Below are 16,774 nucleotides of genomic sequence, written 5' to 3'. Positions count from 1 at the left end.
GTATCCACTCCTTGCTCCGGTACACATAGGGGTTAAAGCATCAGGGAGAGAGCTCCAGTACAGTTCCCGGGTATATGAAAAAGGGGAAAAACAGAAGCCTCCGATAGTGCAGGATTGCCTTTAAAACTTTTATTTAGATTCTAAAAAAGACATGTACTCACATAAAATCAACATGCAGCGCATCCGTATGGCATAGGGTCCGCAACTACCTCGTTCGCGGTGCTCGCCTGGGATCAGCGTGCGTTCCTAGCCTCGGGGTCGTTCAGACGGAAGTGATGTGGTCACGTTCTCGACGCGTTTCGTCACACTGACGTCATCTGGAGAAGCGTTGACCACGTCTATTCCGTCTGTTTAAGTATTAAGCGGTTACCAGGCAACTTAGTGGGGGAATGTGCAAATGTAAATTCTCCGGCCAATCATCGCAAGGGGCCATGTAATGTCATCTATTGCTAGGCAAACATATTAACATTAAAAATAACATTAAAAATCTACTCGCTCTTTGGCAAATAGAAAAAGAGGGGATATCTGAATATCATCTGTTGCTAGGCAGAATTGTATTACTGAAAAACGGGCTAATGGATGGTAAACAAAGAGACAGGAAACCTGTGTGCTCAAGTTCCGTCTCCCAATGCTCACTTACTCACATAAGTAGCATATTTGTTGGCGGCGTATATGTAATTAATCTCAAGGGGGATTCATATATAATATATGTCAATAAGGACTAGTCTATGCAAATACCGATAAAAAGAATTAATTAAAAACGGGGTTATTTTATATTACAAATAATAAAAATAATTGATCAGGCATTATGTAATATGGAATTCGGGGGGTATTTTGTATAATTATTTGGATGAGGTCCAGAGAAGGCATATTATATGTATAGTATAATGATGGAACTATTTAATCTGATACAATGTTATTATGTTAATTGGACTTTGCTTAATGGTCATCATAGGGGGATTGATTTAAGTCAGGGTAGTTCTATCTCAAAATAGGTTAAAAATTATTGTATAAAAATACTTAAAAAATCTTAAAAAATCATTCAATTAATGCTATCCAAGGAACAGATTTTTTATATAATCTATGTATAATCAGATAAACTTTGGCACCAGTGGACTGGTAAACTCTCAATACTATAATTAATATGTTAATCACAATTACCAATACAGGAATAATATATGAAAAATATATATATACATATATAAATACAAATAATAAAAATAAATTTAGATGAATAAAAAAATAATAAATATAGCAGGCCTCTCTAGGTCAAGATCATGAAAGACACTAAGAAGTGAAAGTCGAATTATATGTGTAATATGTGCTAGAGGGCCCGAAAATGAAAATAAGTGGAAAAAATAGATGTGAACCTTATAGAACTAAAATTAAAGGTGAACAGTAGTGTATATACTAAAGACTAAAAATGTGCTTAAAAGATTAAATATAGAAGGTGTAAAATTATATAGATATTGTAAAAATTTAAATAAATAAAAATAGATAAAATTATAGCATAACTTGGTTGCAGTATAAAATTGGTAAAACCTGACATGGCAATTCAAACATAATTAATTTAGTGGTTGGAAATGAAGCAATTCAGATCTATATCAAGGTTCAACCCTCCAGGTTGGAGTGATTCCAATTGGAAAATCCATTTCGTTTCGTTTTTAGAGATTTTTCTCGTTTTATTCTCTCCCCTCCAATGTGCTCTTATAGTATCGATGCCATAAAATAATAGTCCCTTGGGATTCTTATCGTGCGTTTCCAGAAAATGTCTGGATAACCCATGTTTGGGGAAACCCTTTTTGATGTTTTTAATATGTTCTCTTATACGCACATATAGCGGTCTAGTGGTCCTGCCCACGTATTGTTTATGGCACGGGCACTCAATAACGTAAGTGACGTGAGTGCTGGAGCATGTAATCAGCTCATTAATTTTGAATTTCCGTTTATTGGCAAAGGATCTAAATTCCGTCATCTTTCTTGGTTGTGCTATATTATTTTTGCACGCAAGGCATTTACGGCATCTTATAAACCCTTTTAGATCGGGAAAGATTTTTATTTGTTTGGGTGGGTCTATCACATTATGAACTAACCTATTCCTGAGTGCAGGTGCTTTCCGATAGATAAATTTCGGTTTGCTGGGTAGGATCTTAGCCAAAGTCCTATCTGATCTTAAAATCGGCCAATATTTTTTAAAAATAGTTTCCATTTGTTTATATTGATTATTAAAACCAGTGATAAAAGCAAGGTCAAAATCATTTCTATTGTTCTTGGGTTTCTCTATCAATAACTCCTCTCTTCTCATGTTCCTAACTTTATCCATGGTTATCTCAAGTATTTTCTTATCATATCCCTTTTCAATAAATTTCTCAGTGAGTGTTTTTGCTTGTGCGTTATATTCTTCAATCCTGCCACAATTTCTTCTTAACCTCATATATTGCCCCTTTGGTATATTCTGCTTCCACTTGGGGTGATGGCAGCTTGATGTAGGGATATACCCATTCTTGTCTGTTGGTTTAAAAAAAGTCCTTGTAGAAAGCATATCATTATCTTTAAAAATTTGTAGGTCTAGAAAGTCAACTTGTCTTAGATCCTGGTTACTTGTAAATTTGATCCCATACTGATTGTTATTCAGTTCCCTAATGAAGGAGTCCAATGTATCTGATGGTCCACTCCATATCATAAAGATATCGTCTATGTATCTTCGGTAAAGACTCAAATGGGGCCTTTGCGTATTATGAATGAGTTCTTCTTCTAGTAGGTTCATAAATAAATTAGCTACACTGGGGGCGTATCTAGCCCCCATTGCAACACCTTTCGTTTGGACGTAAAAATCACTTGAATGCCAGAAGTAGTTACTAGACATAGCCAGTTGTAATCCTTCCAAAATGTAATTTAACTGCGTTTGTTTCAGGTTGGAGTCCTCGTGTAATGCTCTCTTTACCCCTTTTAGTCCGTCCTTCTGCCTAATGCTCGTATACAGTGAATTAGCGTCCACTGTAACCAAAAAACTATGTTCCTCTACCTTTAAATTTTGTAGTTCCCTAATGAGTTGTGCACTGTCTTTTAGATACGATTTCCCTTTAGGTACCAGTGGTTGGAGGTATTGATCCAAATATTCCCCCAGTCTTGAAAAGAGTGAGTCTACCCCACTGATGATGGGTCTCCCTGGGGGTTTTTCCAGTCGCTTGTGAATCTTAGGAAGAAAATACATCACTGGTGTTTTTGAGGAGGATGGGATTAAGTATTTCGCTTCTTTCTCTGTTAGAATACCCAGATTCGTTCCTTTCTCAATGTATTTCCCTAATTTCTTCTTATACTCCTTAATGGGGTTTTTTCTCAACTTCTGATATGTATCTGGGGTCTGTATCAGAATTTGATACAGACCCCAGATACATATCAGAAGTTGAGAAAAAACCCCATTAAGGAGTATAAGAAGAAATTAGGGAAATACATTGAGAAAGGAACGAATCTGGGTATTCTAACAGAGAAAGAAGCGAAATACTTAATCCCATCCTCCTCAAAAACACCAGTGATGTATTTTCTTCCTAAGATTCACAAGCGACTGGAAAAACCCCCAGGGAGACCCATCATCAGTGGGGTAGACTCACTCTTTTCAAGACTGGGGGAATATTTGGATCAATACCTCCAACCACTGGTACCTAAAGGGAAATCGTATCTAAAAGACAGTGCACAACTCATTAGGGAACTACAAAATTTAAAGGTAGAGGAACATAGTTTTTTGGTTACAGTGGACGCTAATTCACTGTATACGAGCATTAGGCAGAAGGACGGACTAAAAGGGGTAAAGAGAGCATTACACGAGGACTCCAACCTGAAACAAACGCAGTTAAATTACATTTTGGAAGGATTACAACTGGCTATGTCTAGTAACTACTTCTGGCATTCAAGTGATTTTTACGTCCAAACGAAAGGTGTTGCAATGGGGGCTAGATACGCCCCCAGTGTAGCTAATTTATTTATGAACCTACTAGAAGAAGAACTCATTCATAATACGCAAAGGCCCCATTTGAGTCTTTACCGAAGATACATAGACGATATCTTTATGATATGGAGTGGACCATCAGATACATTGGACTCCTTCATTAGGGAACTGAATAACAATCAGTATGGGATCAAATTTACAAGTAACCAGGATCTAAGACAAGTTGACTTTCTAGACCTACAAATTTTTAAAGATAATGATATGCTTTCTACAAGGACTTTTTTTAAACCAACAGACAAGAATGGGTATATCCCTACATCAAGCTGCCATCACCCCAAGTGGAAGCAGAATATACCAAAGGGGCAATATATGAGGTTAAGAAGAAATTGTGGCAGGATTGAAGAATATAACGCACAAGCAAAAACACTCACTGAGAAATTTATTGAAAAGGGATATGATAAGAAAATACTTGAGATAACCATGGATAAAGTTAGGAACATGAGAAGAGAGGAGTTATTGATAGAGAAACCCAAGAACAATAGAAATGATTTTGACCTTGCTTTTATCACTGGTTTTAATAATCAATATAAACAAATGGAAACTATTTTTAAAAAATATTGGCCGATTTTAAGATCAGATAGGACTTTGGCTAAGATCCTACCCAGCAAACCGAAATTTATCTATCGGAAAGCACCTGCACTCAGGAATAGGTTAGTTCATAATGTGATAGACCCACCCAAACAAATAAAAATCTTTCCCGATCTAAAAGGGTTTATAAGATGCCGTAAATGCCTTGCGTGCAAAAATAATACAGCACAACCAAGAAAGATGACGGAATTTAGATCCTTTGCCAATAAACGGAAATTCAAAATTAATGAGCTGATTACATGCTCCAGCACTCACGTCACTTACGTTATTGAGTGCCCGTGCCATAAACAATACGTGGGCAGGACCACTAGACCGCTATATGTGCGTATAAGAGAACATATTAAAAACATCAAAAAGGGTTTCCCCAAACATGGGTTATCCAGACATTTTCTGGAAACGCACGATAAGAATCCCAAGGGACTATTATTTTATGGCATCGATACTATAAGAGCACATTGGAGGGGAGAGAATAAAACGAGAAAAATCTCTAAAAACGAAACGAAATGGATTTTCCAATTGGAATCACTCCAACCTGGAGGGTTGAACCTTGATATAGATCTGAATTGCTTCATTTCCAACCACTAAATTAATTATGTTTGAATTGCCATGTCAGGTTTTACCAATTTTATACTGCAACCAAGTTATGCTATAATTTTATCTATTTTTATTTATTTAAATTTTTACAATATCTATATAATTTTACACCTTCTATATTTAATCTTTTAAGCACATTTTTAGTCTTTAGTATATACACTACTGTTCACCTTTAATTTTAGTTCTATAAGGTTCACATCTATTTTTTCCACTTATTTTCATTTTCGGGCCCTCTAGCACATATTACACATATAATTCGACTTTCACTTCTTAGTGTCTTTCATGATCTTGACCTAGAGAGGCCTGCTATATTTATTATTTTTTTATTCATCTAAATTTATTTTTATTATTTGTATTTATATATGTATATATATATTTTTCATATATTATTCCTGTATTGGTAATTGTGATTAACATATTAATTATAGTATTGAGAGTTTACCAGTCCACTGGTGCCAAAGTTTATCTGATTATACATAGATTATATAAAAAATCTGTTCCTTGGATAGCATTAATTGAATGATTTTTTAAGATTTTTTAAGTATTTTTATACAATAATTTTTAACCTATTTTGAGATAGAACTACCCTGACTTAAATCAATCCCCCTATGATGACCATTAAGCAAAGTCCAATTAACATAATAACATTGTATCAGATTAAATAGTTCCATCATTATACTATACATATAATATGCCTTCTCTGGACCTCATCCAAATAATTATACAAAATACCCCCCGAATTCCATATTACATAATGCCTGATCAATTATTTTTATTATTTGTAATATAAAATAACCCCGTTTTTAATTAATTCTTTTTATCGGTATTTGCATAGACTAGTCCTTATTGACATATATTATATATGAATCCCCCTTGAGATTAATTACATATACGCCGCCAACAAATATGCTACTTATGTGAGTAAGTGAGCATTGGGAGACGGAACTTGAGCACACAGGTTTCCTGTCTCTTTGTTTACCATCCATTAGCCCGTTTTTCAGTAATACAATTCTGCCTAGCAACAGATGATATTCAGATATCCCCTCTTTTTCTATTTGCCAAAGAGCGAGTAGATTTTTAATGTTATTTTTAATGTTAATATGTTTGCCTAGCAATAGATGACATTACATGGCCCCTTGCGATGATTGGCCGGAGAATTTACATTTGCACATTCCCCCACTAAGTTGCCTGGTAACCGCTTAATACTTAAACAGACGGAATAGACGTGGTCAACGCTTCTCCAGATGACGTCAGTGTGACGAAACGCGTCGAGAACGTGACCACATCACTTCCGTCTGAACGACCCCGAGGCTAGGAACGCACGCTGATCCCAGGCGAGCACCGCGAACGAGGTAGTTGCGGACCCTATGCCATACGGATGCGCTGCATGTTGATTTTATGTGAGTACATGTCTTTTTTAGAATCTAAATAAAAGTTTTAAAGGCAATCCTGCACTATCGGAGGCTTCTGTTTTTCCCCTTTTTCATATACCCGGGAACTGTACTGGAGCTCTCTCCCTGATGCTTTAACCCCTATGTGTACCGGAGCAAGGAGTGGATACGAGTGGTAATAGGAAGGATAGGACGGAACCAGATTGCCGGTGTATGGGAGCGATCCCTGTTATCGACCCGCCATTTACCCCTGTAGGGGTACGGACATCCGGTAAGCACAGGACCCCAGGAGAGGGGGAGCACCCTATCTTCCAATCACTCACTGCACTCCCGGCTTCATAGAAAAAAAGAGCACCTTACTCCATCCTTATATGGACTATAGAACTTTATGATTTCTGTACCAACTCTGATTGCACTATTTTTGGACAATTTTAAAATACACAGAACCTGCTTTTTGAGCCTTTGAATTTATATGGTTCTCACTTTCATAATTTATATAGTTATTTGCACGGCTGCACTTATTTATTTACTAGTGTTTATATTGTCACCAGTGTGGGATGCACATAGTTCACCCACTTATTTATTTTCATTGCTTATGAGTATGCAGTTGCACTTTATTGAATAGATGGTTATGACTATTCGGAATGCACCTTATTTAGTTTGATTAGTGCACTATATATTTTTTAGCACCTTTGCACACTAACTCTCTATATCACCATAATTTATTAATACTATCTTTATATGCTTTTATATTTTTATACCTACATTTACATATATTTGCATATTTATGTTGAGTCTCAATAAGCCGGTTAGGTATTGAACACATTTATTTATTTATTGATTTGGTATCAGCACATAGTGTTAATTTTACACACATATTACACACCCATTGTGTTTTTATATCCTATTACTTATATAGTTCTTATTCCCACATACATTCTATGTGCATTTGCATGTGTTGAACTTGGTCTTGAACTATAGGAGCCTAACCCAGATTTCCCATTAACCTAACTTCCTGGCAGCGCCAATCACTCCCCTTTTTGACAAGAGTACAGCTTATTCAGTAAGTAAATAAACTAAACTTGTTTTTCTTAAAATGGTATACTTTATTACAAATGGAATAACAAGGACTGTATATGATAAAAACATTTCACCTGTATGGGTGTTTCTGGAATGAGAACTCAGGGAGGGAAGGGGAAAGCTACTTAAACTTTTATTCTGGTCCTCATCATTTCATTCGTTAACCTCCCTGGCGGTATTCCCGAGTGTGGCTGGGGGTTAACTTTCAGAACCAAAAGCGGTAACCCCGAGCCACATTCGGGAATACCCCAGAATCACTCCCCTTCTGTCCTCCCCCGCCATCCTCACACTCTCTCCCCGCTCTGTGCTCGGCCGATGCCGGCACTTGCATTCCGGTTCCCTTCCCTGCGAGCGTTGCAACGCTCGCAGGGAAGGGAATCGGAATGCAAGTGCCGGCATCGGTGGAACCGGCGGCAATTTAAAAAATGTAAATACACCAAATGACAGGATAGTTCTTTGTGACTGAAAAATAGAGAACGACCATGGTGTCCAAAAAGCATTCTTTTTGCGCGAAAGCGCTTTTAGACCAACTTGAAAACAGCGACAGCGAAACTGAGTTACTTGAAGAACTGAGCGATAGCGATTCGTGGGAAAATTCGCCATCAGGTACGGAAAGGGACGACATTGACGATTCTGATGTCCCTTATGGGCACATCGCTTGTGGAACTTGGGAAGTATATCAAATGATTCTTCACAATTTCAAACGGAGCGATGTGCCAGAAAGAGACATCCGAATCGTCGCTGTCGTCACTTTCCATAGCGGATGACGAATTTTCACACCAATCGCTATCGCTCAGTTCTTCAAGTAACTCCGTTTCACTGTCGCTGTTTTCCAGTTCGTCTAAAAGCGCTTTTTGCGCAAAAAGAACGCTTTGACACCACAGTGGTTCTCTATTTTGCAGGCAAAAAGAACTGGAAAAGCACAGGCAGGGCACTGGGGAAGTCACCAAGTGAAATCCTGCGGTGAAATGGGATGATCCAGTGTAATCCGTTAGGATCACAACTTTCTATCATCTCATTTGGTGTATTTACATTTTTGAAATTGCCGCCGGTTCCACCCCCCCCCTGCTTAGCAACGCTCGCAGGGAAGGGAACCAGAAGACAGGTGCCGGCATCGGCCGATCAAACAGCGGGAGGACAGCGGGAGAACAGCTGGAGGACGGCGGGGGATAGCAGGGAAAGGCGAGTTTCAAAATATAAATCAACAGATTTCCATGCAAAACAATGTACCACTTTTGGCACAGAAATCCTGACATAATCAGACCGCCAGGGAGGTTAAAGCATTTTTTGAGTGTTGTTAGGGCACCACTGGCATGCCAGGATGTGTTTTGTCATCCTTGTAGCATTTGGAAATTAATATTTATTCTCACAATATTTTCAAATTGCACGTTTGCTCTCAGCAGAAATTTGCACTGTTGAAAGGTTTCTGAAATCTAGATCAGAGGCCTCCAAACTGCAGCCCTTTGGGGCACTTTTCCTCCCACTGATACGAGACACTATTCTGCCATCTGACACCAACAGTGGGGCACCATTTCTCCCATGAACAATAATAGGGCACCTTTCCTCCCAATGATAGGGCACTAATTCTCCCCCTTATACCGAATGTGGCAATGTTTACCCGCACTGATGCAAGAAAAATGTCCACTCCCGCCGGCCATAGTCCAGCCCCCCCTAAAGTCTGAAGGACAATAAACTGGTCCTTTGATTAGAAAGTTTGGAGACCCCTGTTCTAGATTTTGGTCTCACCATTTGACTGAGCGAAGGAAAAAAATAAAGCAAGTTATGAGTGAACATGCTGTATTAGTGGAAAACATTCATAGGAATCATTTAAAGGTTATAAAGATCAACTAAATTTGTCAGACAAGTTTACCCTCTTACCTGTCATTTAAAGCCTGAGAGGACAGAAACTATCAACTTTTGTATCCCACACTCCCCAAACTGTAGGAGGTACAGGATGGGGCCCAAAAGCCAACTAAACTGGAGCCTTCCCCCTGCAGTGCCCCCTAATGGCATATTTCTCTGGTTTGAGAACTGCACAGTGTTACTTGAACTGTATTCCAGGATTTGCTCGTCTTCTGCTGAGAGAACTTGCAATAATTTAAGACTACGTGTTATATAGTTTGAATACCACGACATATAACTTATTGTAAAAACATATTCCACGCTTTTTTTTCCTTTTCCCGGGAAAATACAAAAAACAATAACGCTTTGAAAAAAAAACACGGAAAAAAAAAAAAAGTTTTTTCCCAAATTTTTCCATTTTTTTTTTTTTTTCCGGGCCTTCCCATCTCTAGGTATATCTTTCAGTATGGACATCTAGGAGAAGGCATTGTTTTTGGAAAGATTTCTTCTTATTCGCCGATGTGTCTGCAGGACCGTAAATAAAAGGAAATCTCCCTATTGGGACAGAGACAGCAATGAAAATTAAATATGACAGAAGTTTTAATAACTCTCTAGTCTATCCAAAACTAAAAAAATTTGATTTCATGTTTTACATCAGCAAAAGTGTCCCTGTCCATTTCTCAGACTAGTGTAGTCATGGATGGGGTCAGATACATTTTTCAGTTGTTTCAGCCTGCTTCATTACACATACTTCATACATGACATTATTTCTCATAAGACAAACTCACGTTAATCATTATGCCAAACCCACATTATCACCAAAATCATGAATCCCTTACCTTCTAAAGCCTCCAGGTCATTCTGTCCGGAGAGGCCCTGCTTGTCATCTTCTGATGAGGAGGAAGTGGTGTTAGTGGACGACTCGCACTTCCTCTTTAGAGCAGGGATGTTATAACTCTCCAGGTACCTGTAACAGAGAGGACAATATGACTGAAAACACAGGAGGCACAAACGTCCAGGTGCCTGCCTGCACGCCTAGTAACAAAGTGTGATTTTAATCCTTAAAGGTAGTTGTAAATCCTAACTGGATGAACAACCTTTGACAAACTGCCATTTTTATATATATATATATATATATATATATATATATATATATATATAAATAGTATATTTCTAAAAAAAAGTATATAAATATAAATTGTCTTTTGCATCTCAATGAAGCTAATCATCATTCTTTTTTCAGCCACTTTCTGTCTACATGCAGTGTTGGCTACACATTATCGCCCTGGATCGGCTTCCTGATACCGACAACTGTGGTCCATGCCTGAGCGTGGACCACATGCTCTTCTATAGAGTAGCCAGTGTCTGCGAGGGCACCGCCGAATATACGGATGTCCCAGCTGCAGCTCCCTGTACTTTAACCACTTGCCGACCGACGCAAGTACATATATAGCGGCGGTCAGCCCCTCACAGGCAAAGTGACGTACCGGTACGTCACTAGCCTGTGAGGCTCTGGGGAGCGAGCGCGCGCCGCCGGAGGCGTGCTCCCCCGCGGTCACGTACTCCCCTGCGCGTGTGACCGGCGGACCCGATGTCCGCCGGTCACTCGCGATCGTCGGGTGGAGAGGGAGAAAGGCAGGCGGCTGATGTAAACAAGCCGCCTGTCATTCTCCCCTGTGTATGAATGGTGATCATACGGTTCTACTATGTAGGACCGTTGATCACTGTTCCTACAACTCAAGCCACAGCCAATCACAGTTAGAAGAACGCCCCTAGGGACACACACCACCCCTCCCTCTCAAAAGTTAACCCCTTCACTACCAGTGTCATTTTTACAGTAACAGTGCATATTTATAGCACTGATTACTGTAGTAATCTCACTGGTAACCCCCAAAAGTGTCAAAAATGTCAGTCAAGGGTCCGATCTGTCCGCCCCAATGTCGCAGTCTCGCAAAAAAAAAAAAAAAAATTGCAATCACCGCCATTACGCGTTAAAAAAAAAAAACAAAAATCTTTCCATTTGTTAGTAAACGCGATAACTTTTGCGCAAACCAATCAAAATACGCTTTTTGCAATTTTTTTTTTACCAAACATATGTAGCATAAAACAAATTGGCCGAAAATGTTAAAAAATTTAGTTTTTTACATTTTTATTTGGGGAATTTCATAGAAGAAAAAAATGTAAAAAAGATTGTTATTTTTGCAAAATTGACGCTCTTTTTTTGTTTATAGCGCATGATCAAAAAAAATAAAAAAAAATCGCACAGGTGATCAAATACCACCAAAAGAAAGCTCTGTTTGTGGGAAAAAAAGGACGTCAATTCGTTTAGGTACAGCGTCGCACAACCGCGCACTTGTCCGTTAAAGTCACGCAGTGCCAAATCGCAAAATAGGCCCTGGTCAGGAAGGGGGTAAAATCTTCCGGGGCTTAAGTGGTTAAGAAGGGTTCCCTGAGACTGGAAATTTTTTTTTTATAAGGATTCCTTTTTCAAGGGTTCCTCTGTGCTGAAAAGCTTCAGAAAGGCTGATCTACATATTTATAACGAGCCATCCCCTGACCTGTCTAGCTGCTTTCAAATGTGAAGTTATGCAATCCCTAGGATTCTCAAAGATCACAACAAAGACTCTAGCATTGTTTCTCAATACTTAGAAACGCCAGCTGTGTGTTTAGCCTATCTGCCCAGATTCTGCTCTCTTAGAAGAAAAAGCTAAGGATTTCAATGCCTCTGTTGTGAAATTTGAAAATGTATTTCTCCACAATGCTTTTAGATACAGAGATGGATGAGGGTCCATGTAAAAGTGTTTTTACCACTTGTTCAGAATATGTTAATACCTGAGAGTGCATGATCTGGGCACAGGTTCACTTTAAGATGCCAGTTGAGTGGAAGGCACTATCTCTGACGTTTTGCTGCGGCTGTGTGTTGCATTCCACTCTGAACGAGCAGTAAAAATCTGCTCAATTAGTTTTAATGCACAAAAATGCTATGGGAAGCCTTTTATTTTAGTAATAACTGGGGTTTGAAATCATGAGATATTTTCAAGAAACAAACGTATTGACTTAACGTACAACAACATGGGAAACATGTGAGGTGTAAATAATGGTTTCACACAATACTGTGATACACTCCCTTACCTAATAATACTGTCCACACAGTTAATTTGCTGGTATGAAGGTATGTGCTGCCCCTTCCTGGAGGCTTCACAGGATGATTCTGTAGGTCCCCCCATTACCACATTTTTCTGAGGCTGCACAAAGGCATTCGGATTGAGTTTTGCTGTTAACAAAAAAAATAAAAAAAATGGAAAGTCAGAATATGTACAGCATTTATCACCCTTAAAGAGGAGCTCCAGTCTCCCAAAAAATTCAAAAGTCAGCAGCTACAAATACATTGAAATACAGATGAAATAAGGGCACTTACCTGCCCATGGATCCAGCGCTGTCCTCACCCAAGTCAATTCTTTGATCGGCTTCGGGTGCATGCGTTGGCATCTTCACTAAGGGAAGCCAGCAGGGAAGCCAACTGTGCATGTGCGAGCCATGCTGTGCTTTGTAATTGGTCTTCTGCGACCTGTGACATGTTCCAGAAGGCTCAAACTTGAGAAAAACCTTGGAAAACCAGCTTGGGAGTGCTCTGGCGGGGGGCTGTTCCCCTATCAGAACACAACAGCTCAGCAGGGGAGCTCAGCATAGTTAGTACAGCAGCTCCGACCAGTGCTGACAGTGTGTACCAGGCTTAAGGCAGGCCACAGATTATGCAATTTTCTTTCCATTCACCACGGGTGGAAGAAAAGAGAACTGCTCGATTACCCATCAACCCTCCCGCAGAGCTATCGTGTTGTACTGGCCTTTCCTGCCAGGAAAACACAATTAGTGTTGCCAGCTGTAGCAGGCAGCACTAATCGTCCGGGAAAAAAATTAAAAGGCTGGTTAAACACAAGTAGATTGATCTTAAAAACCCATGTTTTTTTTTCTACATTTATTAAAGGGGGCACACACCCTACCACTTTTTTTTGTTTTTTGTTTTTTTAGGAATCCCTTAGCACAAACCAGAACTGAAGGGCATGTAAATGGTGCATGCTCACTGGGTATAGTGGCTTACATGGTATGCTGGATCTGGGCACAAGGCTATTCGTAACCCAGTGTAACCTAACTGGACCAATAACACCTAATTTTGTCTTTGCATGTCATAGTCACATGCTGGATAAGACGACTATGAACCAATTAGCACCAATACACCTCAAAAACCTGCATCGTGTGCCGTTCAGGCTCTCTGGATGGGGTGCAAGTCCTAAATGTCCACGGCTGGGAGTGCGGATTCGGGAGAGAGCTTGTTCCGGCTCCTGCCTGGCTGGAGTCCAAGCTGAGGTTGCCCTTTACACCCATCTTTGGGGTTGGTATGGATGTGCGGTCATAGGGAGCATTTTCTTCACTTGGCACCTGTACACCTCAGTTGCATATATTCTACTAAAGAAGGCCCCACTCCTAATTTCTCTCCTCCAAAAAAACAAACATTTTTCAAAAAGATTTTAAGAAATAGCGCAGCTTTGTGTATCAAGGGAACTTTGCCTTTGTCATTCACCGCACCAAGCAACAAAGGACCATATAAAGAACTAACAAAAATGTTACTCCCTTCACCTTTCAGAGCATCCTTGTCAAGTATCTCCCGTTTCTTGGGCACAGACTTGCTCCTCGTGTCAATGTAGACCTGCTGACCGAGATTTTTGATGCGGTTGATGTCTGTGCACACTTGTTTCAGAGTCATCTATAGCAGGAGACAGAAAAATAAAAACACATGAGTTGGATGGTCTGCTTTTATTGATGGAACATAATTTCACTAAACCTCTACTTTAATTCCAACTCCTACTCCTCCTGTTCTATAGAGTGGGGAGGCAGGTTTGAACTTGGGGGAGATTTCCCCTCATTTTCCATCCCTGTGAAACTAGAGTGCTCATCTTGCCTCTCCTCCTCTGTAACAGTACTGCAGGCTTCATTTACTAAAGGGCAAACAGGCTGCTCACTTTGCAAGGGAAGTTGCACTTTGCAAGGAAATCTTCCTTAGCTTAGTGAATAAGGTGAAGTTCTGCTGACTTTCATCATCCAGTCATGTGACACAAGCCGCCCCCCCCCCCCCCCCCCCGTACCCGACTCGGTACTCTTTGGAAATTTAATGTCTACCAGTCATTAAGCTTTCGGAAAATTCCCTTGCAAAGTGAATTGCCACTGGTAAATCATCACATATATAATCACACGTATCGCAATCACACTGCACTCAATTTGCACACAGCAGATGAGATTTACCGGTTCTTTGTGTGATTCATCCACGCAGTTTCCATTGGAATCACTAGAAGAGGCGATACTGATGTAATGTTCATAGGATCCGTTACTACCCAGACTCCCGTAGCCACTGGAACCGTTGTTATGCACCGGCTGCAGCAAATAAAATTATTACATTATACAGAAACAACGATCAAACTACCTCCTTGCTTTGGGTGAAGGAAGCCATACACGTTTACAGAATACCTTTATATAAAAAAGCTGCTTGTTTACGCCTCCACATATCCCTTTGACCAATCAGAGTGTGTACATTATACCATGGCGTGCACTGGCTGGTTTTCAGGCATCTGTACTGCATGTGTGGGACGCTGTGCTTGGCACGGGGCAATCATAGGAGAATTTGGCAGGATATCATAAAGTTCAAAGTGTGCTACATGTTCAATACGCAATGAAGAACAAACAAGAACATACTGTGCTGTGTGGAAGCAACATTTCCCGCTTCCCCCTGCTCCTGTAATTGTTTCACTGAATTTAAGAAAAGTCTTTATGGCATATGCCAAGTCTTTAGGTGTCCTGCACTGGGAATTTTACTTTGGAGAACTTGCACACCTACAACCACAATGGAAATAATCATGTGAACTTCCCATTAGGCACTCAATGAAAGGACATAAAATTATACTAAACCATCTAGTAAGTTTAGTCTCTTGTCCCTTTTCTCCTGTAGTCCCCAAGGCCTCCGTCACCTCCTTTCCCATTTGCAGGGGTTTCCTTAGCTAGTTGCATGCTAAGGAGACACCTGAGCATGTGTGCTCCTTGAACGGAGCACGGCCCCAGCAAGGGCATGCCCCTGCTCCTAGAATTTAGGCTGATGGCAGCAGGAGCCTATCGTTTCAATGCCCTCATGTCTGCGAAAGATCAAAAAAGATTGGGATGCAGCGCCGATCAAACCTGCAACTAACAGCAATGAGAAGGTTATCCGGTTAGTGTTTTGGAAAGGGGGGATACTAGAAAGTACTGGGGCACGATGCTGTGTATGCCATTAGTACTGCTTTAACATCTGTAAGGTGTAATGTGCCTGGTCAGAATACTGCCCAATTACCAAGGAGATGGGAGTGCTTGGACTTCATGAGGCCAGCAATGTTCTCAGTGGATAAGTAGCTGGCATGACGCAAAACAGTGACAGGGATCGGCCATGGGTGCTCAACCTGTAGCCCTCCAGCTGTTTGCAGGACTACAAATCCCATGAGGCATTGCAAGGCTGACAGTTACGAGCATGTCTCCCAAAGGCAGAGGCATGATGGGAGTTCCGCTTGAATGCCACAGGTTGAGCACCCATAAACGGTCAACTTTAAAAAGGGACACAGGGCCAATTACATTGTTGCCTGAACACTTTCAAGGCATACAATGGTGTGGCAACCCAATGGCAGTGGTCCCACACTGCTGAAAGATGCCTGTAGCTGCAAGGTGAGCTGACTGACCAGGCCTCAAATAATACAAATACGGTGACAACCCTATACTGCACGGATCCTCAAACTACGGCCCTCCACCTGTTGTGGAACTACAAATCCCATGAGGCATTGTAAAACTCTGACATTCACAGACATGACTAGGCATGATGGGAATTGTAGTTCATGAACAACTGGAGGGCCGTAGTTTGAAGACCCTGCTATACTGTAAGATTGTGTACTAGCTGTCCTTACCCTTCATGCCAAATCTAGTTCAGTTACCAGAGGGAGAACAGTTTGGACCCTTCTATAACCCATCAGCTTAGTAAATTTAGCCGGTATAGGGTTAGCTCTTGTGACACTATTCATTCATACCGTCTGCAAAACAGAACTAGGTAAGTACCTGCAATTTAAACTGCTAAAATTGTTGAATCATTTAAAGTGGAACTTCACCCATAACTACTTGATGAAAATAAAGTTCTTTACCAAGGAACATACATTCCATTAGAATAATTACACTACCAAAATGAATGTGTGCTGTAATTTGCCTCCAG

At 40.2% G+C, this 16,774-nt stretch overlaps 1 protein-coding gene across 5 annotated transcripts in view; it reads right to left on the bottom strand.

Annotated features, from left to right (window-relative positions):
• Nucleotides 1-16,774, bottom strand: part of PER3 (period circadian regulator 3) — a 107,674-nt gene that overhangs the window by 45,018 nt on the left and 45,882 nt on the right. For all 5 annotated transcript variants that reach the window (XM_082273281.1, XM_082273282.1, XM_082273283.1 and 2 more), the window contains exons 12-15: nt 14,800-14,928; nt 14,137-14,263; nt 12,634-12,775; nt 10,341-10,468 (exon numbers count right to left, since the gene is read on the bottom strand). In XM_082273281.1, coding sequence (XP_082129407.1) covers nt 10,341-10,468; nt 12,634-12,775; nt 14,137-14,263; nt 14,800-14,928 — 526 coding nt within the window. The remainder of the gene's footprint in view (nt 1-10,340; nt 10,469-12,633; nt 12,776-14,136; nt 14,264-14,799; nt 14,929-16,774) is intronic.

Source organism: Pelophylax lessonae, assembly GCF_965119305.1.
Source record: "Pelophylax lessonae genome assembly, chromosome: 12".
NCBI classification, from domain to species: domain Eukaryota; kingdom Metazoa; phylum Chordata; class Amphibia; order Anura; family Ranidae; genus Pelophylax; species Pelophylax lessonae.
This window is presented reverse-complemented; position numbering and strand designations above follow the sequence as displayed.